Source organism: Thermoascus crustaceus (genome assembly GCF_041956765.1).
Source record: "Thermoascus crustaceus strain CBS 181.67 unplaced genomic scaffold VTN00scaffold_3, whole genome shotgun sequence".
NCBI lineage: Eukaryota > Fungi > Ascomycota > Eurotiomycetes > Eurotiales > Thermoascaceae > Thermoascus > Thermoascus crustaceus.
In genome coordinates this window covers 2646463-2673614 of record NW_027192529.1, presented here as the reverse complement: position 1 = coordinate 2673614, position 27152 = coordinate 2646463, and the positions used below count along the sequence as shown (strand labels likewise).

Sequence of the window (27152 nt, the reverse complement as noted above, 5' to 3'; positions counted from 1 at the left end):
CATCTGTACTATATTTACTTGTATCAAATTTTGGCAGTCAAAGTCCGGAGATTATTAATTTAATTAAGGACCCTGCAGGCGTTCAATGGAAGGGAAACGGTAAAAAAAAAAGAAAAAAAAAGATCGATATCAGATTCCTCAGTCATAACCTAATTAAATCGCTCTTGAGTTTGTGCAAATAAATTCAGTCGCCCCCAGATTTGTCGAAGGCCATTATCGAAACCGACTCCGCCCCCTTACCGTCGATATGCCGTATTCCCAGTCAGGAAAGGAAGTTAGCCAGGCGGTGATGCCCTGGTCGTGGCCGAACCAAGTGAAGTCAGATGTGGCCATTGGATTTGAAAATCTCCCGGGAGCCGAGGATTCGAACCGGAACCCGAACCTGAACCTGGGGCTTCGAGTTGTGAGGTGAGGTGACTTGCCTTGCCCTGTCCTGGAAGTTGGGTAAAAGGCAGACAAGACAGGCAAGGCAACCTGTCATGTTGACCAGTGGAGCATGCATGCCTTTTGGCTTCCGTTACTGCTACCAGGGAATAATGAAAGTGGATTATACGTGTATGTCTTTGTCTCTCTGTATGTTGCCTCGCTTAATTGTCTGCCGTGACCGGGGGAGCCCTGATCTTGGGCGTTGTCTTTGTCTGCTGAACAAAGAGCATGTCCGAGTCATGTGTCTCGCCCTGAATCAGGGTCTACGCTTCCGAATTTCGCCGCAATCGTCTCTATCATGCATGACACATTTGGTGGCTGTTGTGGCTATATATATATATATATGGAAATGGCATCCTTGCGACGTGATGCCTATGATGGAAAGCAAGTCTCAGCCAGCGGCGTTGGATCGTGGTCCGTATTCGAATTGATGTCGATAATACTGCCTAGATACCTGGGCAGGCAAATGAGGTGGTTGTATTATGCCAGGCTGTGATTGGCAGCGCGGTACCCCGGATTGGCGGCTAGCTCGCGGCCAGGCGACGTCACCACTTGGGCGACGCCCTTGGCATCGGGCCAGGGGGACAGTGTCCGGAGGTTAAGATGGCACTACAGTTTGTTTCCATCACGATGGATCTCGTATATAGATATAGAAGATCAGGATGGAGCGATGATCCCTCTCGATCCCTCTCGCCGACCAGAGCCGCCTGTCCGCCGGGCCCTAAACTGCTTCTGGAGTTTCTGTTACCAAACACCAAGCAAGATGACTGGCTGCTCTCCCGCGACATCCTCAAAGGCTCAAGGGCCGCGCTGCGGAGGATCGGCGGATGCCTTAAGTACGCTGCAAATCAGGCTCGGTCCGCGGAGATATCTTGCCCCTGTTACGATGAAGGCGCGGGAGTTTGCCGTCCTGCCCGCGGAGAGCCTGGATGCGCCGGGAACGGAAACCTGACCCCTCTTAGGTGACTTTCTCTCCGGCTTCCAGATCTCGTCGACTGCTTGATCTTCCGGGTCTTAAAAGCAAGGAACGGCCTGGACGCTCTCTCCCTCAGACTTCCTGGTAGAAGCCTGCGTGTTTCCTGTTCTCTTATATCATCTCCACTCTCTGTGTCATACCCCGAAAAAAAAATGCCCTCTTTCGCAGCCCATTGAACCTCGTCTTCCTTTTTCCCCTGGACCGCCCTCCCCATGTCTCTCTCCGATCCTCTCTCCTGGAACATCGACATTGATCGGTTCCTGAATCTCCTGATCCCGCCCCCGCCATGGCGATGGATTCCCTATCCCATCGCCCACTTTTTTGGATACCGGAAGACCCCGCCCAAGGCCCTGGGCAACGTCCTCATCGCCTTCTGGGCGTTCATCGGCATTTTCTGTGGGGTGTCCCTCATCGAAGGCGTGTCGAGCCATATCCCATCCTTCCGTGACCATGGAGCGCCCCTTATCGTGGCCAGTTTTGTGAGTTCGCCTTGATGTGTCCGATCTGATGCCCCTGCTTGCGTCTCTTCTTCTCTCCCCTTCCTGTGGTTTGGCCATTGGCTTCTCGACAGTGCTGTCTGCTCGCTGGACACCTGCTCATGGTATGTTTCAACAGGGAGCTGCGGCCGTGCTGGAATTCTGCGCCATCGAGTCCCCTCTGGCCCAGCCCCGGTGCGCTGTCCTTGGCCAGATCTTCTCGTCGATCATCGGAGTCGGCATCGCGAAGCTCTTCGCGATGAGCCCGCGGGCCGAGGACCTCCGCTGGCTGTCGGGCTCCCTGGCCTGCGCGGCCGCCACGGCGGTCATGATCATGACCAAGACGGTGCATCCGCCCGCGGGCGCCACGGCTCTGCTGGCGGCGGTGGACAAGAGCGCTCTGGCGCTGGGGTGGTTTCTCATCCCCATCATGATGCTGGGCGCGGGCCTCATGCTCGCCGCCGCTCTGATATTGAACAACATCCAGCGGCGGTTCCCGGTCTACTGGTGGACGCCAGAGGAGCTGACGAAGCGGAGACGCCCAGACGTGGAGAGAACGAGCAGCGGTGCTGGTGAGGCCGAGGGCAAGAGGTTTACACCGTCCCCGACGCCCTCGCTCGAGGGCCAGAGTGTGACGGAGGACGGACCGCAGATTCTGATCCGACGGGGGCTGCTGCAGGTGCCGGAGGACGTGTATCTGTCGAGCGAGGAGAAGCAGCTGCTGGAGAGCCTCAGCAATCGGTTGTGATGGATGTTTACTTATTCTTGACTGATGATTCGCTGGGACGATAAATACGATATAGCTCCTACTAGACAGCCGTACATGATAGCTGCGAGCATCAACACTTAATAGATAGCGTTCATAGACAGCGTCCAGGGCATCTCTCAGACACGTACATAGCGGTAGACACTCAGCACCCTCTCCTGCCCTGCCGGCAGCGCCAACAGGACGTTGCCAACTCGCCACTTCACGTGCGCGGCGGTGACGTCTCTCGGCCAGTCAGCGCGCGCACGGCGGCCCACCGCCAACCACCGCGAAATTTCAACTCGGGCTCAGTTCGCCGCCTCCATCTCAACCCTCGTCCTCTCTCCACTCCCCACAACACACACTTCTTCTTCTTCCTCTTCCTGTCTTCCATCCCCATCAGACAGGCATCGGAAGGCTCTCGGGCGTCTCCTGGGTCTGTCTTTCTGCCTTATTTATATCCCCTGCGTTGCCCTGTTCCTTTCCTTCTTCGTTTTCTCTCTTCACATCCCGCTAGGGCTGTCTGCCGTTTTCTATCGATAAGGCTTCACAAGGGACCCCACTCGAGGTTTTCAGCCCGCTCCGTTTTTCCTCGTTTCCACCCCGCCTTCGATCCACCGTCCAGACTTTTTTTCTCTCCGACGTTCTCACGCACCACCTTTTCTCCCTTCATCCTCCTCTGCACATAGTGCCCAACATGGTATCCGCGTCCAAGGCTGCCCGCCAGGCCAAGCGTGCCGCCGAAGGTGGCGACAAGAAGAAGCCCTCGCGGCTGGCTTCCAAGAAGAAGGAAGCCCAGGCCCAGGCGGAGGGCGGCGAGCCTGCGCCCCTGCTTGATGCCGACGGCAACCCCCTCCCCCAGGAGGACCAGCCCGCGACCACCTCCGAGAAGATGAAGGAGGTCGACAAGCTGACCGCCCAGATGGACAAGCACGGTCTGTCGGACCGTGTCACCACCGGTGTCCTCTCCTCCATGGCTTCGTCCCGCGACGTCAAGATCACTTCGGCCTCCCTCGTGTTCCACGGCAAGGTCCTGTTCACCGACACCACCCTCGAGCTCAACTACGGCCGTCGCTATGGTCTGCTGGGTGAGAACGGCTGTGGAAAGTCCACCCTGCTCAAGGCCATCGACAAGCGCGAGTTCCCCATCCCCGACCACATCGACATCTACCTGCTCAACGAGGGTGCCCCGCCTAGCGAATTGGGTGCTCTGGAGTGGGTTATCAAGGAGGCCGAGAACGAGATGGAGCGTCTGGACAAGCTCGCGGAGGAGATCCTGGAGAAGGAGGGCCCCGAGAGCCCGATCCTGGAGGACCTCTACGAGCGCATGGAGACCATGGACCCGTCGACCTTCCACACCCGTGCTTCTCAGATCCTGACTGGTCTGGGATTCAACAAGTACACCCTCGAGAAGAAGACCAAGGACATGTCTGGTGGTTGGCGTATGCGTGTGGCTCTGGGCAAGGCCCTGTTCGTCAAGCCGTCTCTGCTGCTGCTGGACGACCCGACCGCTCACTTGGACCTCGAGGCCTGTGTGTGGCTTGAGGAGTACCTCAAGAAGTGGGACCGCACCCTTGTCCTGGTCTCCCACTCCATGGACTTCCTGAACGGTGTCTGCACCAACATGATCGACATGCGTCTGCAGAAGCTGACCTACTACGGTGGTAACTACGACTCGTACCACAAGACCCGTACCGAGAACGAGACGAACCAGATGAAGGCGTATCACAAGCAGCAGGAGGAAATTGCCCACATCAAGAAGTTCATCGCCTCTGCCGGTACCTACGCCAACCTGGTCAGACAGGCCAAGTCCCGCCAGAAGATCCTGGACAAGATGGAGGCCGAAGGTTTCATCCAGCCCGTTATTCCGGACAAGGTCTTCACCTTCCGCTTCGCCGAGGTCGAGAAGCTGCCGCCACCTGTGCTGTCCTTCGACGATGTCACCTTCTCGTACTCCGGCAAGTGGGAGGACGCCCTGTACGAGCACCTCGACTTCGGTGTCGACATGGACTCCCGTACCGCTCTCGTCGGCCCCAACGGTGTCGGCAAGTCGACTCTGCTCCGCCTGATGACCGGCAAGCTGACCCCGATCGGCGGCCGTGTCACCCGCCACACCCACTTGAAGCTGGGCATGTACAGCCAGCACTCCGCGGAGCAGCTCGACCTGACCAAGTCCGCTCTCGACTTTGTCCGTGACAAGTTCGGCCACAAGAGCCAGGACTACCAGTACTGGCGTCAGCAGCTCGGTCGCTACGGTCTGTCCGGTGACGCCCAGACTGCCCTGATGGGAACCCTGTCCGAGGGTCAGAAGAGCCGTATCGTTTTCGCCCTGCTGGCCATCGAGGCTCCCAACATGATTCTGCTGGACGAGCCTACCAACGGTCTGGATATCGCCACCATCGACAGTTTGGCCGATGCCATCAACGCCTTCAGCGGTGGTGTCGTTGTCGTGTCGCACGACTTCAGGTAAGTTTGGAAACACCATCTCTCTCATTCCTGTGGAACTTGTGTTGTGCTGACTGGTCTGTAGATTGCTCGACAAGATTGCCAAGGACATCATGGTCTGTGAGAACAAGACCATCCGCCGGTGGGACGGCACCATCGGAGAGTACAAGAACTACCTGCGGAAGAAGATGATTTCTGCCGGCCAGGTCTAAACTAAATGGCGGCACTCGCCTCCTGAACGAAAGATAGATACAAAAGGGAAGGGAAGGCCGCGGTCGCCTTCCTGCATCTACATACAGGTCTACATAGAGGCTCCATATGACTTTTTTTTTTCATTTTTGGCTTGGGAGCTTCTCCGGCTTAGATCGCATCCCTCTCGCCCACTGAATACAGGTCGACTGGAGGGTGTTGTCATTTTTCATTGTTCTTGTTCTCTTTTTCAGGGTAAACTTTACCTTTGTTTTTCTTTTTCTTCCCTGTTATAGACTTTTTTTCCTTTCTTCAGCTGGGATCTGTTTCAATGGAATGGAAAGAAGTGGGATGGATTCCCGGCAAGTGAATCGATTGTGATTACCCAGATTAACGAAGGATGAAGGATGACTTGGACCATGGACTATGGCCCCACGACGGGAAGGAAAAGGGAGGGACCGTTTTTTCTCATTTAATGCCGGTCCGCTGCCTTTGCCGCCGGAATGAGACGGTGGAAGCTATAGTTAGGATGCGACCTGATGGAAAAGAATTGAATGATAGATATGGGTCCTTGTCATGTCACTGTCATACACTGGCTGGACTTTTAGATGTAATGTCTGTCTGTCTGTCTGCCTGAGAAGGCCGGGTTTCTTTTTTCTCTTGATCTGGTCTGAAAACAAAAAGTGAATACCTAAAGAATAAAAAGGAGTTGAATCTGTTTGAATTTGATGTTGATGTTTTTATTGTAGACACGTGATCGGATCTGAACCCTAAGAGGGATGTCCACCTGAGATCAGTCTAGTAGAGAGTTGTTAGCTCCTTACCTACCCTTAAGTACATACCTCCTGGCCCTGAAATATAATATAGTGTAAATCAATCTGATCCCACCCCATTGCTTCATTGGTATAATTAAAGAATGGACCAAACAGACAGCTCTACCACTGCTTACTGACCTACCTAGGTAAGTACTTACTCATTGTGAGAAAGAGCAGATTGGAAGCAGAGTGGAAGCCAGGATGACCTGACTTATGGAGATTAGTGGAGTTACTTGTAGAGTAGAAGTAGAAGTAGAATAGAGGGGAGCATAATGTCTGTTATATCTACCTAGATATGATTATGGGGTGAAGAGCAAAGCCTAGTAGTCTGGGCCGGCTCTGGGCGGCCCCGGCCCGGGTGTGAATCTAAAGCTGACCCCGAACCTGGATCTTCTGATTTAGGGTATGATTTGACAACTACCTACCTAGGTACCTATCTAGATAAGCTAAGCTAAGCTAAGCTGGAGTTTGATGTTGATGAGTCGGAGATCAGTGATTAGTGATGGGAGATGAGGACTCTTCTTGCTTCCTGGTTCTTGGCTAGGTGGTAATACACACAGTGTATACGGTATACTGTACTGTATAGGCATTAGTGGAGTTGACGTGTCTTTGGGCATTACTATACTATACATTAGGTAATGTACAGTACCTAATCTATTGTGGCGATGGTGTGGTGGTGGTGGAAGGTTGGGATTGTGGATTGTGATTGCCTGCCTGCCTTGTCATCGAGTAGGTGGACTGGACTGTACTGAAGGATTTGAAGAAGGAATATGAACTTTGGTACGCAAGAACTAATAGAAGCTTTCGATTCGTTCCAATGCCTAAAAACAGAAGATGTGGGAAAGGTGAAGAGAGAATGAGAACCTACTTGACAGCGAAAAAAAGAAGCTCTTTTTTTTCTTTTTTCTTTTTTTTTTTTTTAATATGTGACCCCCCTCCCCCCTTCTTTGGTCGCACTCTATAGAATGCTCCAGAAGCCCTTGTCTGATGCCCCTTGGTCTCATACCTGCAGATTTCATCTACCCGAGACCCTGTGATTCCTTATATATATATAGAAATCGGTATCCCGCTTTGACTGAGATCCCCCGAATCCCCCGGATCCGTGCAGGTGAGATCGGGTGGCGGTCTCATGCCGAAGGGAGTATTCCGGTTGGTCCGAGAACGCCGAATTCTACAAATGGTCTACCTCCTGGAGTAAGAGGTAGGTAACTTTGTACTTTGTTAACATCCCATTAGATAGAGATGTTTACGTGAGTATACACACACACACACACATATATATATATGACTTAGGTAATATTATCAATGATAACGGAAAAGAAAAGAAACTCTTCTTTTCATGATCAAGAAGAGTTCGAGGCTTCATTCTTCATCCATCTATCCATCCATCATACCTTTTTCGTGTCTAGAGGAGTATCCCAGAATAGAAATATAAATAATAATAATCAAGATTATAATAGAGAAGATGTATATAAAAACAAAGAGTCAACTCCATCGCAGCCGTGACACATTTCTAAGTACCTACCTAGGTATGTACATGTACCGTAAGTAGAAAGAACAAGGGAAGTCCTTATGGACAGGAGGCTCTGGAGCTCCTGTCCCACTACTGTATGAGACAAATACAGTCTATTTTTTTATATCAGAAATGGACCTCAATATCCTCTCGTCCTATTCCTAGCGGTATCTCTCCCCTCGCCCATCTCCTGCCCACCTCTCTCATCCGTACAGACATAAACCTCCGTCGTCCGCATGATCGCCGAAGCCGGGGGTTCCAGAAGAACTTCCACGCTCTTATTCTTCCCTTGCGAGGAGAGGATGTGTAGACTGCTATCCCTGTCGTCACTGTCTCGGGAATTATTTGTCGCGCTCACTTCGATGTCGTACTTCCTCGAGTTGGTGGCTCCGAAGCCGAGGTCGAGCCGTTTGTCGCCGCCACTTCCGTGGTCGCGGGACTCCAGTGATTCCATTGCGATATCGGAGTTCTGGCGGATGTATTCGCTGTTGTTGTGCTGGGTGTGTGGTCGGCTGCGGGCGCCGCTTGTGATGGTTCGGGTTGTTTCGATGAGGGATCGGACGAGAGGTTTGATGGTGGGGAGGGAGCCGGCGAGAATGCCGATGTTGAGTTCGACGCTGAAGATGTCAGTATTTGCAAAATCAGAAATTTGCATTGTGTACCATCAAAGTACATGTGTAATGCTATTGATAAGCGTGCACCGACCTATTCCATGTTGTGAAGGTGCTATCTCTGTAGTATATTCATCCTTAGTCCATGCATACAGTCACCGGAGTATTGACTGAAGCAACAGCATACCGATACGGGTCTTTCAGTTTTAAGACCTGCGTTTGTGATACGATCTTGACAATGGCTGCAGTACAAGCCCTGTAGATCGCGATATCAGTTTCTGCTACATCACCTGCTTCTAGACATTACGTACAGGTAGCCCAGACTCAGAATAGCCATCAAGGACGCCTTTGTCCGCTTGTTGACCTTGACGCTGTAGAACATCGGGATGGGAAGGGTGGCGAACAGCACGTCTGTAGCGACATTGACAGCTATGGCAATCGAAGTCAGCCAGAAGAAGTTCTGGACAACTAAACAGAAGTACAGTTCTCACAGCTGTTGAACAACCCGATGGACGTGAATGTATGAATCGAGAAGCACTTGGCAGATGGTCTCTTTGAAAGATCCCAGGCCGCGGAAACGGGTATACATTGGAAAATTAGTGTCCCGGCACAGGCCAATGTGAATAGAAGCAAGAATACTCGGCAGAAGTCAGTCAATGATAGATGTGCATTGTCCAAGCCACCACGGGGAATAATACTCACTGAGCATTTCAATTATGAGCTTTCTGAATCTGGTCTGCTCCGAAACTCGAAGTAAGAAGAAACCGACTGAAATTTTGACAGCGCTGATCCCGATCATCACGACGATAGAGTGGAAGAACGTGTACTTTCTTAGAATATCTTGGTCTTCTTGAGTGATATACTTGCCGCATAATAGGGTGTAAGTTTATAGAGCGCCAGAAAGAATTTGCAAAGCCATTCCCGATGATGAATGGTGGAAAGATGTATGAACTAACTTGATTATACCTTCCAAGACCGTGCCTTGATTCTCCTACAAAGCAACCAAGAACTCCAAAGGAGCAGGCCTGCGCTTGGTGTTAGTCATAAACATATCTAGTACTTAGTAGGTACTCCTGGAAAGTCCCTCTGATACGTACCATTGCGACAAGCATGATGTAGTCATCGGGCCCGAAACGCTTCAAGATCCATGCCCGAACGTAACTCCGCAGAGTTACGACAACTGCAGCAATTCCTATCAAGAAGCTCACAACACCCAGAGTGCATGGTGCCTTTGTAGTATTTGGAAGCGAGGAGTCCAGAGGCGGCGTTGCTTGTCGGGAGAGCTCCGGTATAGATTTTATCGGCGTCATTGCAGAGGAGAGGTGATTCTCACAGAAGGTCGGCTTCAAGTAGATAACTCACGGTGAAGGCTATATGGATACTTAGGAATACATACCGCAGAATTCGTGATTAATCAAGCCGAAAGAACAATGCACTAGGAGCACAAAAGCATGTGAATAGTATAATGGCTTCAATTTCTAAGTAGATTTGAAAGAGGTCGAAGTTGGTGGGGTAGGTTGAAAATGGGGATATGAGGCAGAAAAGGAAACGCGACCATTGTGGCCAGTTGTTTGGCATTTGGACTGCAGACTGCATGCTCGAAGGAGAAATTTGGCGGTCCGATTTATGATACGTTCGCGTATGGACCACTGTGTACGAGCAAGGGTGATTCGTCCCACGGCGCTCATTGGTGATGAGACGGGTCAACTGCAGACAGAATCCCTGATGGACCTGGCCCTCTTGGTAGCTCAACAAAGCATTTGTTACACCTAGTGATGCTTTAAATGACTAACACGACTTCCTCTTTTCAGAGGTTGTAACAGGCAGAGATGATCGGACGGAAGTGGCCAGCGCAAGATGGCAGTCTGGTTAATGGTGTATGGTCGAGATTATCTTCGAATCGATATTATTTTCTATCAACTTCAATACCGGTCTACACTCCTGGGTAAGCATTTTGGTGGATCGCCATTTAGGATAATGGCAGCCATGGCGTAGAGAACTTCATCTCATGGTGATTTCTGCATCAAGACTTTCGCATGCTTGAGATCCTACTTGACGGCGACGAGTACCTAATTTTGAAACTTAGCATGCAATTGATATCCTTCGCAGTTTGCCAAATCTACATAATAACAATGTCAAAATCTTGAACTTTTCGAACGTCAACAGCGCGAAGTTCGTGGTGAAGCGAAACGGGTCTTTGGCACCGATTAATATTGCAGTTTTAAGAAGCAGGGATCTCAGACTGGATCATAATCTGGCGTATAACCGAGGTAGCAGAAAAGCCCTGGATCTTGATGGCTTGAGATAAATGAAGATGCAAGTCAGACTTCCCCCGCAGAGTAGGGGCGAAATAGACCAGTGCCTCTTTTTGATGCAGTTGCTGTGACACAGCACGGAGTAATAGGTTATCCATGCGGGCTCTTCAGAGATAGTGCTGTAGCACCGCAGGAGGTTCTCTTGAAAAGTCCAGATATCTCAAATTAGTGTCCAATACACTCCTTTTGGAGCAGTACATTGGAATGTGGACCTAAATTTGGTGACATGGCCAGAAGGCCTCCAGCATGAGGCTCCGGCGTTGCTTCGCCGACCGAGCCCTTTCTTAGGGTTTACGCTCCCGCTACCCGACAGACGCCCACCTTTCTCCAGAGGACTCAACTCGGTTGCTATGTACAGTACATGCACGAGGCGTCAAGTACAGCAGCAGCCGCCTTTCCGGTGGAAATTCTGGTGAGTGATTCGGCAGGCTAGCTCGTGCAGGGAAGAGCGCGCTTTGTTGACCATGCCTAACAGGAACAAGGGTGTCTTAGCAGAGTTGGCACCGCACCGTCAGCCTTCGTCGCTCGAAAGGTGGCTCCAGGATCCCTTGTACAGAGACTTTTAAGCTTTAGCACGTTGACGCTTCTCCTGCTATTGCCCTGGTGTCGACGTGCGGTCGCATACTATTAGTAAGACTGATTACTATAGCAGGCGGCCAGGAAGATCACCATGTGAAATATATCAGCGCTGTCCGTCGATCCCACAATCCCGGAAACCTGGAGGGCTTGCGAAGAAAGTAAGCTTTCCAATTGACGGTTACTGGAAGACGGCGCAAGAAGATCATTGGCGCGTACCAAAAGCCACGCTGATCGTATGCCAACTGGACCTACCAAGATTCGTGTCTAATCGCCTTTTTTGTTTTCCTTGTAGGGTTAACGGCTCATGCTGTACTACCTGAGCAGCTGCGGCCTGTTTCGGCCGAAGTACATGTACTCTTCGAAATTTGACATACATTCTCCCGTACAGTAGCCTTGGAAAATAGCTCTGACCGACTTATCACGCTAAATTACTCATCACGACAGATGCCAGCTTCTCATCAACTGGTCCAGTTCCGGGATACCCTTTTTTATACTTAGGCTGTCATGCCACTATTACTGTCAGAATGTGACGATAGGCGCCCACCCAGAGTAAACGCCACACTCTTCAGGCGTCCCAAATTCGTATTACCGGTCAACCAGGCGGGAAAAAGTAATGGGACAAGGATGGGGGCGAAGGGCTAGTACCATCTCTGCATCTTTCCTTTTTTGCGGGTTCGTCCAATTGCTCATGACATGGCTCCGCTGAAGCATCTAAACAAATATATTGGGTGGAATAATCTTATGGCATACGTGTCTATGGGTCCTGTCAAATGACCTTGGCGCCAGCTAAGAACAACATCATAGATTATTTTTATTTTTGTCTTATGCTTTAATATTTATAGGGTTACAGACCGTTTTCTGCGGACTCCTCCAACGGACGTCATGCGTGTCTCCTTAATTTCTACTGCACTGACAGCATTAACGCTGCTGGTTCCAGCGGCCAGAAGTCAACCTACACCAGATGAGGTGGATGATCTTGCAGCTATAGGTCTCAAGAACCGTTACGCCTACGATGCGGCAAACGAAGATTCTCGCAGCAGGAAATGCAACTCATCTATCACTGCCGTCAGAAGGGAATGGTAGGTCCCTTACCATTGCTTCACGAACTGCCTGCGTAGGAAGCTTTAACTGACGCTTGCTTTTCTTCCCTTTAAGGGGCTCATTGTCCAAACCCGAGCGCAGAAAGTACATCGATGCCGTGCTCTGCTTGATGCAGAAGCCACCCATTTCAGACCCGACCGAGGTCCCAGGAGCAAGGAATCGATACGATGATTTCCTTGCCGTCCACATAAACCAGACTCTGAGCATTCACGCCACTGTAAGTAGGCCCATTGATTCCACTGCATAGCCCATGTTAACTGTTACATACCTATCTAGGGCAATTTCCTTACTTGGCACCGGTACTACGTCTGGGCGTACGAACAAGCTCTCCGCAATGAGTGTGGCTACGATGGCTACCAGCCGTACTGGGCCTGGAACAAGTACGCCTCTGACCCGATCAATTCTCCCATCTTCGATGGATCCGAGTACAGTATGTCCGGCAACGGTGAGTATGTTAAGCATAACGGGACCCCAGCAACTCCCTGGACGATCATACCACCGGGTCCAGGCGGCGGCTGCGTCGTGACCGGCCCGTTTAAGAAGTATGTACTATTTCCGTGGTGAACTCCGGTGAAGAGGGAATTTTCTAATTTATGTTGACAGCATGACCGTCAACCTCGGTCCTGTCAACCCGACCCTCGACGGCGTCCCGGCTCAGCAGGGTAACGGACTAAACTACAACCCTCGCTGTCTGCGCCGCGACATCTCCGTCAACGCCTCGATGGGATGGACCAAGACCAGCGACGTCACGTCGCTCATCGAGGAGAACGGCGATATCTACTGGTTCCAGACCGTCATGCAGGGCGAGTTCGAGAAGGGCTCTCTGGGCGTTCACGGCGGAGGACACTTCACCGTCAGTGGAGACCCAGGCGGAGTACGTCATCAAAAATTCCCCTAGTTATACACCATAAAGTCCTAAAACCAAGCTAATATTACTTGCGTAGGACTTCTTCGCCTCCCCCGGCGACCCGGCTTTCTACCTGCACCACGCCATGATCGACCGCGTCTTCTGGATCTGGCAGAACCAGGACCCGAAAAACCGTCTGGACGTTGTCTCTGGCACCCTCACCATCAACAACGTCCCTCCAACTCGGAACACGACGCTCGACGACGAAGTCAACCTCGGGGTCCTCGCGCCGCCTGTGCGCCTCGGAGATCTGCTGGACACGACGGGGGGTCCGTTCTGCTATATCTACCTCTGACGATGAAAGAAAATCAAAGAGGGAGGGTGAAAGTCTGTGGGAAAAGGCTGAATGGTACTAATTTCTTGTGTTGCACATCTCCTTTTGGGAGCCACGAAGTTAGGGTAATTGCATAATTCCCCATATGAATAATAATAACACGGATGAAGCTCACGTTCTCATTGCAAGCGTTCCTAGGAGATAGGGTATGGACCTACATGACCATTGTATCTGATAACCTCCACGGCATGCTTGCAGCAGCGAATAATCGAGGCATGGAAATCACAAAGTCGAGTTGAGCTAGGGTATAGGTCCTGGTATTCAGCGAACGGTGGACACAGCTTGTTGAAGCTCATGAATAAAGTAGAGATTTTCTCAAAGTAGGACGTGAAGTTCGCAGCAATCTAAGGCGAATATTGATTATAATTAGCGACTGTACGTTAGATAGTGTCAGACTGTGCGAACCTCGCAATCCGAAGGTATGATGATGAAAGCTCTGATTATTCGAATCTACCTAACTGACTATTTATTCTCATGGACTTAGGGGTTAAGACCTTCCGAATATTTCTTTGTTTAACGATCCCGAGACCTTTCATGAAATATGAAAGGATATAATAAGGGAAAATAGGCAGTCTCGGGTATAGACAGTATGATTCCTTTATTGCAGGGATCATGACCTTCTGCAGATCCGAATCGGCGTGTGCTGACTAGGCTGATAGGTCTCTTGGCATACCACTAGGTTATAGTGGTAATATTCGGCTGACAGATAGGTAGATTCAAAAGGGAAAATCAGACTGACTTTCATCGTCAGCCTTACACTCCCCAGACCAGTGCAGCTATTTCCGGGTGTGACGAGACAAAGGTGCCGACAATAGATGAAAACTGTTGAATGGACTCGAGGATGGAGTGCAAACGGCTGGCGATGCTGCGTCCTTTCCTTCTCGGATCCTCGAGGTCCAGTTGGGCGGTGAAGATGATGATAGAGCGAGCATCGGGGACGGACCTGATGGCCTGAAGCTCCTTGTTCCGTTCCGGAGTCAGGACGCTCTGGAACTCATAGATCGCTTCTCGGAGCGATTGGTCAACACTGGTAGACATTTTTGTGACTTAGAAATGGTCCTTTTCTGTCATATCATATTCGGTATACGTGAATATATCCATCGTATTAATAAAATCCTTTGAACGGCGCAAAGCTTGCATTGTCAACTTATTGCTTCTAAGCGGGGCTATTCGGATTCGGATTAATGCACCCACCGTTATGGCCTTGATGCCCAAACGGGGATATCGTATATCTCAGACGTAGAGACATCTAATGGTACTATCTAGTAATCTTTTTTTCCATTGTTTGTATCATCTGGCAGAGATGCTGGTTGTTGAGGCAGTCTTGACTGCCTAGGTCGCTCCAAGCATCTTTGCTAAGAGTGTTGCATTTACACCCCTGCTCAATCTGTCTAATCGCCGCTTTCAACAATATCGTGATCTGGACTTTGCTTACGCTCTGTTGCGTATCATAATATTTAACTATCTTTCCACTAGCTTCAAAACTACGCGGGTATAAAATCTAACCTTCTAAATAGAGATGTAGGCGTAACATTGACACAACTAAGTACCTATATAAAAGTCCGAAGCCACTGGATACTGAGACTATTGAGGATTAGGTATATTATACCAAGAGGTATTGAATTGTACATCAAATAGTTTTGTATTGCATGTACAGTACTATATGTACACACCCCAACTTCCAAGGACATGACACTACCAGTCCTGTCCCGATGAACGGGACGAAAAATATTACCACATATAAATACAACGCTCAATTCAACGTAGGGTATATCCAGTCCCTTGGACCTATTTGTCTCCTTTTTAAACATCCAAGGTCTTCCCCAACTTCGAGCTTTCCTTCGCTAGTTCAATAATCCGGATGACGGCGCTAGCGTCCGCCGCGCTGACGGGGACATCGCCCTCCCCTGCCAACGCGCGCGCCAGCTTGCGATAGTACTCTGCCCAAGTGGGAGGCTCGACGGTGGGGGCGACTTCCGCGACGGGTTTGCCGTCCTTGATGGTGGTCAGAGTGCCGTACCTGTCGCTCGGCTCCTGGCCGTAGCCGTGGTCGCCGGGGCGGAGGCCGGCCTTGAGCTGATCTTCTTGGATGTCGAGGTGGAACTGCTCGTGTCAGCTGGTGACTTCCTTCTTATCTACTTATGTAGTCCTGGAAAACTATCTCACCTTCTTGAAGCTTCCCTTGTCGCCCCTAACCCAGAACCTGAGCTGGTTCTCCTCCGGACTCACGACACCCGCCTTGGCTGTGACCAGCAGCCCACGGTTGTAGTGCAGCAGGACGGTAAACGAGTCCTCGAAGCTCGTGGTGTTGTTCTCACGCTGGCTGCCTACGAAGCCCGTCACCCGGTCCGGCTTGCCGAACAGGTGCACCGCCTGGTCGAGCAGGTGCGTGCCCAGGTCGTAGATGGCGCCGCCGGCGGGTATGACCTGGGTCTTCCACGTCGAGACGGCCGGCAGCTCGGGGCGGTGGCGGTCGAAGTGGGTTTCGTACTCAACAATGCGGCCCAGGGAGCCGTTCTTGACGAGCTTGGAGAGGGTCACGAAGTCGGCATCCCAGCGGCGGTCTATATAGTTGATTTTTCCGGTCAGTGGAAGCGCAACAGGTGACAGGGGAACGATCAATACGCACTCTGATACACGGTCAGCAGCTTGTTCTGCTTCTGGGCCAGAGCGATGAGCTCCTCAGTCTCCTGGTGGGTAGCCGCGAAGGGCTTCTCGACAACGACTATAGATACCCGTCAGCACCAAAAAAAAAAAAACCAACTCGAAGCCAATTGAAAACAGCTGCAACATACCATGCTTTCCCGCCTCAAGAGCCAACTTGGTCAGCTCGTAGTGCGAGTCAGGTGCCGTTGTGATCACAACGACATCGACGCCCTCATCCTTGACCATCTCCTCAGTGCTGCGGTAAGACTTGATGCCCGGGTGGTCCTTTTCGGCATCATCGTCGGGTTTGGGGTGACGCTGCACAACAGCGTACAGCTTGAACTCGGGAACGGCCTTGATGAAGGGGATGTGGAAGATCTTGGCGCTGAAGCCGTAGCCTACGACGCCAACATTCCACGTCTTGGAGGCCATTGCGACTGACGGATCGACGGTTGGAGGGGTGCTCTTGGGAAAGAAGCTCTTCTTTTGCGGCGGGGATGGACTACGCCTTGTTTTCTTCCTTTCTGTCTCCCTTTTTTTTATTTCTCTGTGCCTCCCTGAATGAAGAGGACAGCAGTTTATATAGCAAGGATTGATCCCAGGACTACAACGCTATTCGTTAAAAGAGATATTCTTTGAACTTCTTTGCTCGGTGAACCGTGGCTGGAACTGCGGCGCGGGGCAGGTCAACGCGCTCTTAACCTCCGGGGCGGGGCATCGGTGCGGGGCCCAGAGCTCTGATTGCACAACCATCCATCGGCTTCCATCCGCCATCGCGGTTCTTAATCCTATTTTTCTAACGGCTCGGTCCAACGTGGTCCGTCAGCTATGAAAAAAAAGAAATTCGAAGCCTGCTGCAGACACTGTCCTGGAGACATGACTGATAAATATGACACGAGGCGGGGAAGAAAAGAGGCCAGCCCGAGGACCCAGGTGCCTACCTAGGTACAGTACCTACTTAGTAAGCATCATCTCCCCACTGCTCTCAGTCCGCACTAACTATCCTGTCTCAGCATCGAGTTCTTCTCGAATCATTCTTTGACGGATGTTGAACGCATCGCATGGACCTGGACCTTTTGAGCCTGGACAGATCGTAGCCTTCCGCCTTGCCTTCAATCTCCATGCCCAAAATATCCCAGAGCATAGAGCTCGTTATCCTCCGTCCAGGCATCCCGAGCACCATCGAAACCAAACCAAACCAAACCGAATTTTTTTTCCTGCTTGTCATGTTCCAGAATGTCAATGATATATGCATGTGCACGCTCGTTCTGTAGAAAATAATAGTTGTTAGTTGTCAGGAAGACCACCATATTAGCCATATTATAATGTACTGTACAGTAACTCCTAGATCTTATGATCGATTAGTTAGTAGGGAAAATCGGGCGTAGGACCGTCTCACACTTTAGTTAATAATCTGATAGCCTTTCTTTCCTGCATTTCATCAACACCCTGTTCCCAGGCCCTCGAGGTCCTGACACACCGGCGCTACATTAATATACGGCCGTCACGTAAGACCCGAATGCTCCCCCATTGATCTAATCTACAGTCTACGGTACAAGATCCAGCCCACTTACCCGTCCCGTCCCGTCTCAAACCCCGCTTGATCGACAAGAAAGAAGCCGTAGAGATAGATAACGCAGGAAGAGAACAGCCCCACCTCAGATACGTCATTGATTAAAAAAAAATCCGAAAAAAAAATAAAATCAGTTAGTCTCAAGGTAAGAGAATTCGTAAACTGCAGGACAGGCAAAGGATCCGTTATTGAGAACTAACTACCTCTTAACTATACACGGTACTGCGGTTCACGGTTGTGGTGGCTGGGTTCGGGTTCGGAGGACCGCGGCGCGGCTACCTGGCACCTGAGGTCCCCAGAGTCGGACAGTGGGTGAATGAGTGGGTTTGTTTGCATCGATTTCGCCATCCAGGCGGTAAAGTTGACTATGACATTATTTATTTTGACCCATCGAGCACGTTTTTTTTTTCTTTTGTTCTTTCCACCACGGTTCCGGGACAAGGCATGCAATCATACAAAAGGCTCCGTGAGGGGCTGCAGGGTCCGGTCTCGCGTGTAACTGCTGTATGCAGTACATACTTAAGGCTGGGCTCTGGATAGTCAAGTCAAATCAAGTTCACCAGTCAACTTCAAGCCAAGCCAGGAAACCGTACCGTTCGCAAACCATGGCCATCCATGCACTCGCTACTGTTATGTTATGTACTAGCAGGTGGCATGCATGCATGCGCAATCGCAATTCGCGAAAGGTCTTAGGTAGGTAGGCATGTGTATGGAGTAGGCAATAGTAAGTACACAGTAGTATGTACTCTATTTTAGTCTGGTGCTGGTCTTTAGTACACAGTAGCAAGTACCTGCTAAGTGCACAGTACTGATAGCGCGTGCAACTGCGCAGGCAACGCTTTTTTCTCTTTTCTCAGATTGGATTGGAGGAGATTGCCTCATCGTCGCTGCCGCTGACATCACGAAAGGGTCTGATCTGCACTGCAGAGGAGAGGAGAAGCCCCATTTTCTACTGTACGCAGTATGCAGACTCCACCGGACTGCAGTAGTTAGTGGCCTCTGAGTCTGCAGCCTCTGCTCGAGTCGAGTTCGAGGCTGTTGAAGTGCGTTCTCCATCGTCATTGTCGTCGTCTTCTCCTATCTCGGTTGTTGAACGAGGGAATAGATGCATCCATTATTCCTCCTAATGTGCTGTGTATGTACGTTAGGTACTTACATGTACAGCTAGCAGACACCTAAATGTTGGAACTGGTCTTAAATAAAGATAAGGTATCCACGAGGCTTGGAAGCGAAACGAGAAAAAAAGTTAGGCATCTACTATATGTAAGGCGACAAATAAGAACCCGTCTGTTCATCTCATCTCATCTCATCTGTTAATTTTTCCATGCCATGACATGACATGAGGCGTGGATGCCACCTGGCCTGGCTCTGGCCCGGCCCGCGCCCAGACCACAAGTTTGAAGTGCCCGACAATGTGTATGTGTGACTCAGTCACTGAGGTGGCCGGCCATCAGCCATCTTGTTGGAAAGCGAAAGCGAACAAGGGAGATGATCCATGGAACGGGTAGGGGGGAGCTAACGCAACGCATGGAGTGTGCAGTACCATCATGTGACGGAGAGATTGCAAGAAGTGAGGGGTAAAGATGGACTGGAAAGAAAGCGGTCTACAGGCCACTAGTACACAGTGCTAAGCCTCTCGGTCTTTAGAACTCGACCCGACTCTTTTTTTTTACCTTGAGAGATTAGGTTAGCTAGTAGCGGGGGTTTTCGCGACTCGCGAGTCACGACGCGACCTCATGGATGGAGTCAGAGTTTAACTAGGGCTTAAGCGGGACTTCCAATATCTAGCGCGCCCATCCACTTGCTAAGATTTAGCTCCTCACGATAGGAAGTAGGTAGTTTTCTTATCTTTTGATAGGTAGGTAGGTAGATAGTAGTACTAATAGTAACTGTATTATTATTATTCCGCAGCATAAAACAAATTACCGAGAGCCATGATGAAGTAAGAACTCCGAAAAATTAAGGATGTATGTTTGTTTTCCTTCTCCCTGGGAAATGAAGGAACGAAGGTTAATCTTGACAGAGGTCCGTCACGAACTCACCTGTGGGGCCCCACCTTCTCGACTTTCCGTATGGGATGATGTTGACACCGTTGACTCATGGTGTTTCAGAAGATCTCTGAAACTCTATTCCATGGGACTTTTACGGCCGATCGCCCGGGTACGTGTCGCTACTCCATACAAATCGGCGTTTCGGAGGAAACAGACAGCCCGGAAACCGCCCAATCGGAAGCTCAAGCCGAGCCACGGACTTAAGATCCCTCTGCCACGCCGACGCATCTCGTGATCTCGACACCGTCCTGTCAGAGTCAGCATACATCACGACTAGGACCTTGCAAAAAGTGAAGGACGAGGATAAACGACTTACAGGCTCACCGGTCGGCTCGAAGCTCTTGATAAGTTTGCTCTCGTATATCAGGTTCGGGTTGCCGACAAAGTCCAGGGCCGGCTTCTCGTCTCCCTCCCTGTTGCGGTACTGGTTCTTGGGACTGGTCGCAGATCCCATCCAAGTTGTAGCCCTTGCCCGCTCCCTCCTCGGCCGCTTTCCGCTTCTCCTCGACGCTACTCCGGACGTACTCTAGGTACTGCGGGTTCCCGGGGAAGATAACGTTGTCCCCCACCAGGACCGTGCCGGGTGAGACCATACCGTAGTGCTCGCACAGCTTCAGGTCCGTGGTGTAGAGCTTTTGCAGGGACAGGTCGCTCCGAGCGACGATGATGCGGACGAAGTCACGCAGCCCGGCCAGTTCGGCCATCACGTTCGCGATGGCAGCGAACTCGGGGTTCCTCTCCAGGCTGAGGTACCGTTTCCCACCAGCCCGGCGCAGGCAATCTCCAAACAGGATGGCGGAGTAGCCCACGTAGCCGCCTAGCTCGACCATGGTGTCGGGCTTGACGTCCTCGATGATGCCAGTGACGATCTCGCCCTTAGTGCGCCCGGCGTTCATCATGTAGCGTTTCGTCCTGCCAAACTCGTCCATCGCCTCCAGGACCTTGTCCGGGTGGCCCCGGATCTCGTCGATATCGGGCTTGTCGAAGCCATAGTGCAGCAGCTCGATCTCGCGGCCATCGTCCGACTGTCAATCGTCGGCAAGGGTGTTCTGTATCGGTGGTTTGATATCGATATTGATATCGATAAGATTGGACTAATCCAGGGCTGCCCCGGAGGGTCATGGTGGATGTAGGCGCTACTCTTATCAAATGCAGATGCAGGAACGCTATTGCCGTTGGATGCCATCTTGGACACTGCCGCAGGAGCTAAGTCGCTATGCTAAGTGAAACTAAAGTCGTAGCGAGAGAGACGGAGGATTCACACCCTGGTAGAAGAATCACACCATCTATTCAGAGCTGCTGCTCTCTGGTACTACACAGTACGTATCACAGGGAAATATCCTCGGATCAAACATGGCAGCTTGGGGTCATATAAGAATAATAAAATGCTGAGAAAGTTAGTTACACCGCGATTTTGTCGGATGAGTCCCTATTGAATCCACATCCTTTGTTTGCACTCGAGTTTCCATTGGATCTCCAGCAAGAAAATGGGACAGGAAGGCAGCACGGCAGAGCGGGGAGGGCAAGTCTTTTTATTCGCGTCTTTGGGCAAAAGGACCCCGATGGCCGGCCGCCGTCGGTGCCAAGGTCCCGACGGGCTTCCCTAGAAAGCCGAGAGAGGCAGGATCAGGCCATCAGCGGAGCTCACGGATGCTCTATGGGACAGAGCAGCACCGGCGGTGACTTTGAGTTTGCTCTGTATACTATACATATCTCCCAGCCTCGCGTCCTGCTGGGCCTGGACTGCGCGCGAGAGATGCGGTGGCTTCTCATGTGCTGGGTTATGTAAGCATCCCGCCTTTTTGCTTCTGCCTATGGCCTTGGCTGGCAGCTCTCCCTGTCGCTTCCCAGCCCCCTCAGGGCTCCTCCTACAGGCTGGCATGGGGCAAGGGAACGATTTTTCTGATATCCCTCGAAATCCTGTGGCTGGTAAAAAAACTTCGGCCACGACGATCGTGCTGATCCTCTGCTCGGGCAGCATGCCCCAAGGCAGCAGATTTCCATCACGAGCAGTTCACCACGGGCCCATGGACGACACTGACGGGCATGAAAGAAGGCGTATCATGCCTCGGTATCGTGATGTTTCATGATGTGTCAAGGCCTAACATGAGCAGACTCGACGCCGGAGGGGCAAAGTAAGGCGCCATGCATCTTTGCGAGGTAGCTATGACGTCCCGAATTCGTTGGTCGCTGCTGCAGGCGGACTGACACGTCAATGCTTCCTCGACGCCGGTCCGTCTATCATCTCGGCACCCACCAGACTCACTATGTACCAGTTGGGTACCTCCACACCCCGTGCCCCTCATGGTCCGCACCGCGTATAAGTATGCCGCTCAGGATCCGTGGGCAGACCTGTACGAGGCCCTGATTGCTATGGTCATCGTCAACTACTTTTTGCTCCAAGCTCTCCAGAACCTAGGCATCAGTCTCGCTTCCGTCATGGCCACCCGCGTTGCTCCGCGAGACATGTTCAACGAGTCGCCCAAGCGGACAGCTCTCGTCAGGAGAGACGACCCGGCGGCCGCATTTGCCCGCCATGTCGTCGTGATGGCCACGTCTCTCGCTCTGCTCCCGCTTGACACCGCCGTCCTGGTCACCTCTTACGGTCTGGCATATGTCCCTTTCGTGGGAAACGATCTGAAAAGACGCCGTAGAGCTAAGCTCCGGGATTCCCAGTTCCAGCCAAAGACCGTTCTTATCACCGGCATAGAGACGCCCCGCGGTCTCGCCCTCGCCCGAAAGTGGTACTATGCAGGCCACCGGGTGATTGGTGGAGACGTCGGACCCGTCCCCGTCTGGTCGGGTAGCAGCATGTCTAAGACACTGAGTGCCTGGTACCGCATACCGAAGACTCAGTACGTGTCTAGTCTTCTCGACGTAGTCAAGCGCGAGAAGGTGAACATCTGGATTCCCTGCTCGGACAATGTCTCCGCCATGGAGGATGCCGTGGCCAAGGATGTCATCGAGGGCAGGACCGACTGCAAATGCATCCATTTTGGCACCGACTTCACTGCGATCTTCAGCCAGGAGGAAACCCTGCTCCGGTTTCTCTCTGACAACGGACTGCCTGTCGCAGAGAAGCACGATGTGCGGTCTCGTGATTCGATCCACAAGATTCTGCATCGATCGCCGTCGAAGTCGTACCAGGTGCGGAAGTTGAAGGGCACCGTGAATGGGAGCGCGAACGGGAAGGTGAATGGGAAGGCAAATGGGAAGGCGAACGGGGATGAGGTGCTGGTTCTGCCGAAGAGTTCACTCAGCCAGACGTATGCGGATGTCAGCGAGATCAAGATCTCGGCCGACGAGCCTTGGATCCTGCAGCAACACGCCCGGGTGGGCGAGTATTATGCGGAGATGATCTTGGTTCGGGGCCAGATCAAGGTGTTCGGGCTCCGCCCCGCAAATGCTGAAGCTGAAGCGAAGTGGGGGGAGTCTCGGCTGGACCAAGGACTGTTTGCGGCGGTGCATAATCTCATGCAGAGCCTGGGTGAGAAGGGAGGACTTCGCCTGACGGGACACCTGTGCGTCAGGGTGATGGTGGATGAAGAGATCGACCAGAACTCCGTGCGGAACGTCATCTATATCGCCGACTGCACGCAAGGTACCGGGGCTGTGAGCATCCTGCTGGATAACCCGGCGAGCGACATCACGCAGGCATACCTGGCAGCGCTGACACCGGAAGTCAATGGCGTCACCCCGAACGGCATCGAGGCGGCACAGAATGCGAAATTCTTCATGGGCGGTCGGCGCAAGAAAGGCTTCTTCCGGAAGATGTCGGACTTCTACCTCAAGAAGACGCGGCCGCTGCGCAAGGCTTCGAAGACGATCGATGCCTGGGCGGGCCAGACGGATCATATCATGATCTGGCAAGACCCGTTCTTCTCGCGCGTGGACCCCCTTCCATGGTGGTGGCAGGCCCACGTCTTCCGACCCTTGAAAGATCTGGTCGGGACCTTCAAGCGGAGACGCGAGGACGCTGTGAAGGAGACGGCTTGCTGGGTTTGACGCGATCGGACTTATGACGTGACAGGACTTTCATGACTTTCCATTATCTTCTTCTTGCACTTAATTTCTGTTCTCCCGCCTTGGTTTCTTGATACGCCGATTCCTCGTATGCATGTTTTCGAGACGCATGTTTTTCCAGATGCAGACTTTTCGATATGCAGATTTCTTGATACGCAGACTTGATACACCCAGACTGGCACGAATGAACATAGCACGGCGTTGGGCTTAAGTCTTGACATGACCGCAACCACTCTCATTATCGGTTCATAGATGTGTTCACCATCCAGATACCTGTATATGATGTCCTCTCGTTGTCCTAATTTTGATATACGATGAATGACCGTACCATGGGTTTCGTGTCTGGGGATGTCAGGGACGCGGAGGAGACCCCGCGTCGGCAGCCGAGCGAGGTTCTGATTTGTAGGGCTGAGAAGGCGCGCCTCGGGCTGTGGCTGGAGGTTCCGTAGCTTCCATAAATAGACCGTCTCCCCGGTGAAGAACGGGCTTCTGCCGTCTTCTGCGCATGACACAGGATCTTAGGTACCTAACCTATCAGGTAGTAATAAAAATGGCTTGCTTTGTTGCATGTGAAAATTCCCGGGTGTCGCTGTAAACGTAGAGCACAAAATTTTCCCCGTTTGGGCGCCATGTCTGTATGTACCGTTCGTAGGCTCCTGCAGAAGACTGCTCTACCGCATATCCACATGAAACGTTTACCCCCCGTCCATCACAATAAATAATAAAGAACTCCCGACTCGGTACCTTGGGCGGCCGACATTCCAGTGTGGCTTGGACGGTACGCGGCCGCGAGCCGAGATTGCGCCCCCAGCACGAGCCAAAGCCGGGTGTGGCAGCGCTGGCATCGACCAGGCTGAACTTTGGCCTCTACGGACAAACGCCTGGTCTCTGTCCTGCTGACGTCGCTCCCTCTGCGCCGCTTCGCATATCATATTGCCTCCTGATCCCCTCTGTCTTTCGTCGAGTCTGCAATCACGATACCGCACGAACGTTCCAACGATTTTATTTTCCCTCCGTTACCTAGCCACTACCCGCAGCTGTTCCAGGCCCCTCCCATCCGCTCCGGTGTAAACAAGCCTGTTTTTTCTCGGCGCTTCCACAGCAACTGGGATCTCTCTGAAGCGGAATTTCTTCGAAACGAGAGAGTGTTTAGCTGTGTTTTCTCCTACATCCGCCCGTGGGTGACGGTTATTTGACGTCGCCTTTTCTTTTTCCCTTACCTTCCTCCGCAATCACATCCGCCTCGAGCGACGACCGACCATGAGGCTACCGTCGACCAACCCCGCGCGGATAAAGAACTTCCTGCATGGCTTCCAGGCGTTTGTCATCTTTCTGGCTTGGGCGTTCACAATCGCCGTCTTCACGAGGGACGGTGGGACAGACGGGCGGACGGCGTGGTACTTCGCCATGGTATGTTTCATGCTCTGAACCTGGCTGATACTTCGGGGTACTCTGGGATGTGGAAGAGAAAAATGTCTAATTGTTAAATTCTCTACTTGCTACAGTGCTGGATCTCCATCCCCGCTCTGATCTACCTCGTCGCGGTCCCCATGTGGCCCCGAGCCCGGCGGTTCGGAAACGTCTACGCCTTCGCGACGCTCGACTGTCTCTTCGTCGTGCTGTGGTTCAGCGCCTGGGTTGCGGTTGCGTCGTATGTCGCTTCGGGCAAGAGCAAGGGAGCTTCGGACGCCGAGAAGGACAAAGACAAGAACAAGGACCAGGAGCAGAAGACGGGCTGCGATGCGTTCGCGTACGGCAGTCCTGGCAAGTGTAAATTGAGTACGGGAACGGTGATTCTGGGTGTCATTATCTTGTGAGTCGTCTCGACCAACTCCTTAACACAGTTCATCTTGCTAATGCCTCTCTCAGCCTTCTCTTCATCGCAACCAGCATCTTCTCCATCCGCAACGTCGTCCACTTCCGCCGCACGGGAACGATGCCCGACGCCATCTCCGACCCAACCTTCGCCGCACAGACCAAGGCAGCCTTCTCGTCCAACCCCGCCCACGACTTCGACGAGGAGGAGGACGAGTTCCGTTCCGGTCGTGCCGGCGGCGACGGGGCGTCATCCCGCCTGGACCGCGACGAGGACTACGCTCTCTTGCAGCAGAGTGAAGCGGACGACCTTGCCTCGCACGGTGGCTCAGCCATGCATAGCTCCTACGATCCCACATCCACCGCGCCGGGAAGCGTTTTGCATAGCTACGACAACACGAGCTACGGCGGTGCGTATGGCCAGCACTACGCCCAGCCTTCCGAGTATGGTGGTTCGAGCATTAGCGGGTATGGACGTTGATAACTATTGTTTCTCGATTGATCGATGGTCGGTGTGACAACAGTTTCCGTGTCTGTCTTGTCTCTGGATGACCATGAAGCGACGATTTTAAGACGGAACGCTTTTTCAGACAAAAAGTATTTCCTCCTTTTCTTTTCTCTCTACTTGCTTCCGGGGTGATCTGCTCTTGTCCCTTCCGCTCGACGACGACAGCTTTCACATTTTGTGCGTGCATTAGTCGGCGTCTTTTGCATTATTATTGTCATCTCACACAGCTAGTGTTCTTTTTCTGCTTTGAACCGGGTGACGGCTGTACGCTGCGGGTCGAGGAAATAAATAATGGGGCAAAGGAACGGAGGATTTTATGTTTCGCTTTTCTTTACATTTCTCATTTTTTACTGTCGCTGTTACTGTTATGGAATGTATGTGTACGTATGTAGCTCTTATTATTCTGTTTCCAGTTTTTCGAGGATTACGCTTGCTTGGTCGTGGTTTGGGGATTGCCGGCCAAGATGGGTAGGGTATTTGTATTTGACTAGCGCTGTGCTTTTGGTTGAGTTTGTCTGCTTTCTGTTGCTGCCTTTTGTTTTGCATGTCTTGTTATGTTAGTTAATTTATTGTCTGTCGGTTTCGGCTCTTGTGTGTGCTTTATTTAAGCGGCTATGTAGACGGTTACAATGTGTTCTCCGACATTGAAAGCATATCCAAAGGGAAAAAATAAAATAAAAAAAAATAAAAATAAAAAAACAATGCAAAGCAGCATGCCATGCCGGAGATTTAGTACATCCAAGGCTCAACTCCGTCTCTCATCAGCCTTTAGCTGAGGTTAAAACGGCTTCCGGCCGGAAGCGACCTGCCAGCTTCAGAAACAAATCAGATTCCCTGACAATATTCTACGACAACATGATTGCTCCATTTCTTGTTGCTGCAATCAAGTCGAATACGGACTTTATAGTGACAAAGCCGGAGATAGACGCACCTAATTGGTTATATCAGCGGACTTTATTTCCAGCTTTTCCTTTACACGATTCGAATTGCTGACAAGAGTGTGTACTGTACAACGTACCAAACTAGGTATCTAAAGTCCGAAGCAGATGGATGGATGAGATATATATATATATATATATATATATATATAGATATTACAAGAGA

General features: G+C 51.6%; 12 protein-coding genes across 12 annotated transcripts; 6 read left to right on the top strand and 6 right to left on the bottom strand.

Moving 5' to 3' along the window:
- Positions 1-247: 247 nt before the first annotated feature.
- VTN00DRAFT_6157 (uncharacterized protein) lies at positions 248-1378 on the top strand (the record flags this gene model as incomplete). Its single annotated transcript, XM_069432762.1, has 3 exons — positions 248-408; positions 491-555; positions 930-1378. 3 exons carry the CDS (start codon positions 248-250, stop codon positions 1376-1378), a joined length of 675 nt encoding a protein of 224 aa, XP_069288589.1.
- A 236-nt stretch (positions 1379-1614) lies between these two features.
- VTN00DRAFT_6156 (uncharacterized protein) lies at positions 1615-2626 on the top strand (the record flags this gene model as incomplete). Its single annotated transcript, XM_069432761.1, has 2 exons — positions 1615-1881; positions 2018-2626. 2 exons carry the CDS (start codon positions 1615-1617, stop codon positions 2624-2626), a joined length of 876 nt encoding a protein of 291 aa, XP_069288588.1.
- Positions 2627-3320: 694 nt separating this feature from the next.
- Positions 3321-5280, top strand: VTN00DRAFT_6155 (uncharacterized protein; the record flags this gene model as incomplete). Its single annotated transcript, XM_069432760.1, has 2 exons — positions 3321-5089; positions 5154-5280. The coding sequence occupies 2 exons, from the start codon at positions 3321-3323 to the stop codon at positions 5278-5280; spliced, it is 1896 nt and encodes a 631-aa protein (XP_069288587.1).
- Positions 5281-5547: 267 nt separating this feature from the next.
- On the bottom strand, positions 5548-9506 carry VTN00DRAFT_6154 (uncharacterized protein; the record flags this gene model as incomplete). The annotated part of the gene is made up of 7 exons (XM_069432759.1): positions 5548-5775; positions 7803-8202; positions 8291-8317; positions 8384-8452; positions 8508-8656; positions 9153-9221; positions 9294-9506. The coding sequence occupies 7 exons, from the start codon at positions 9504-9506 to the stop codon at positions 5548-5550; spliced, it is 1155 nt and encodes a 384-aa protein (XP_069288586.1).
- A 2466-nt stretch (positions 9507-11972) lies between these two features.
- Positions 11973-13393, top strand: VTN00DRAFT_6153 (uncharacterized protein; the record flags this gene model as incomplete). The annotated part of the gene is made up of 5 exons (XM_069432758.1): positions 11973-12169; positions 12246-12408; positions 12468-12733; positions 12795-13065; positions 13136-13393. The coding sequence occupies 5 exons, from the start codon at positions 11973-11975 to the stop codon at positions 13391-13393; spliced, it is 1155 nt and encodes a 384-aa protein (XP_069288585.1).
- Positions 13394-14185: 792 nt separating this feature from the next.
- VTN00DRAFT_6152 (uncharacterized protein) lies at positions 14186-14470 on the bottom strand (the record flags this gene model as incomplete). The annotated part of the gene is made up of 1 exon (XM_069432757.1): positions 14186-14470. One exon carries the CDS (start codon positions 14468-14470, stop codon positions 14186-14188), a length of 285 nt encoding a protein of 94 aa, XP_069288584.1.
- Positions 14471-15235: 765 nt separating this feature from the next.
- On the bottom strand, positions 15236-16510 carry VTN00DRAFT_6151 (uncharacterized protein; the record flags this gene model as incomplete). Its single annotated transcript, XM_069432756.1, has 4 exons — positions 15236-15535; positions 15599-15996; positions 16062-16157; positions 16228-16510. The coding sequence occupies 4 exons, from the start codon at positions 16508-16510 to the stop codon at positions 15236-15238; spliced, it is 1077 nt and encodes a 358-aa protein (XP_069288583.1).
- Positions 16511-19902: 3392 nt separating this feature from the next.
- On the bottom strand, positions 19903-21584 carry VTN00DRAFT_6150 (uncharacterized protein; the record flags this gene model as incomplete). Its single annotated transcript, XM_069432755.1, has 4 exons — positions 19903-19950; positions 20019-20139; positions 20228-20727; positions 21351-21584. 4 exons carry the CDS (start codon positions 21582-21584, stop codon positions 19903-19905), a joined length of 903 nt encoding a protein of 300 aa, XP_069288582.1.
- A 422-nt stretch (positions 21585-22006) lies between these two features.
- On the top strand, positions 22007-23707 carry VTN00DRAFT_6149 (uncharacterized protein; the record flags this gene model as incomplete). The annotated part of the gene is made up of 1 exon (XM_069432753.1): positions 22007-23707. The coding sequence occupies one exon, from the start codon at positions 22007-22009 to the stop codon at positions 23705-23707; it is 1701 nt and encodes a 566-aa protein (XP_069288581.1).
- An 11-nt stretch (positions 23708-23718) lies between these two features.
- VTN00DRAFT_6148 (uncharacterized protein) lies at positions 23719-24657 on the bottom strand (the record flags this gene model as incomplete). Its single annotated transcript, XM_069432752.1, has 2 exons — positions 23719-24214; positions 24470-24657. 2 exons carry the CDS (start codon positions 24655-24657, stop codon positions 23719-23721), a joined length of 684 nt encoding a protein of 227 aa, XP_069288580.1.
- A 328-nt stretch (positions 24658-24985) lies between these two features.
- On the top strand, positions 24986-26021 carry VTN00DRAFT_6147 (uncharacterized protein; the record flags this gene model as incomplete). Its single annotated transcript, XM_069432751.1, has 3 exons — positions 24986-25135; positions 25231-25538; positions 25595-26021. The coding sequence occupies 3 exons, from the start codon at positions 24986-24988 to the stop codon at positions 26019-26021; spliced, it is 885 nt and encodes a 294-aa protein (XP_069288579.1).
- Positions 26022-26267: 246 nt separating this feature from the next.
- On the bottom strand, positions 26268-26594 carry VTN00DRAFT_6146 (uncharacterized protein; the record flags this gene model as incomplete). Its single annotated transcript, XM_069432750.1, has 1 exon — positions 26268-26594. The coding sequence occupies one exon, from the start codon at positions 26592-26594 to the stop codon at positions 26268-26270; it is 327 nt and encodes a 108-aa protein (XP_069288578.1).
- Between the last annotated feature and the right edge of the window lie 558 nt (positions 26595-27152).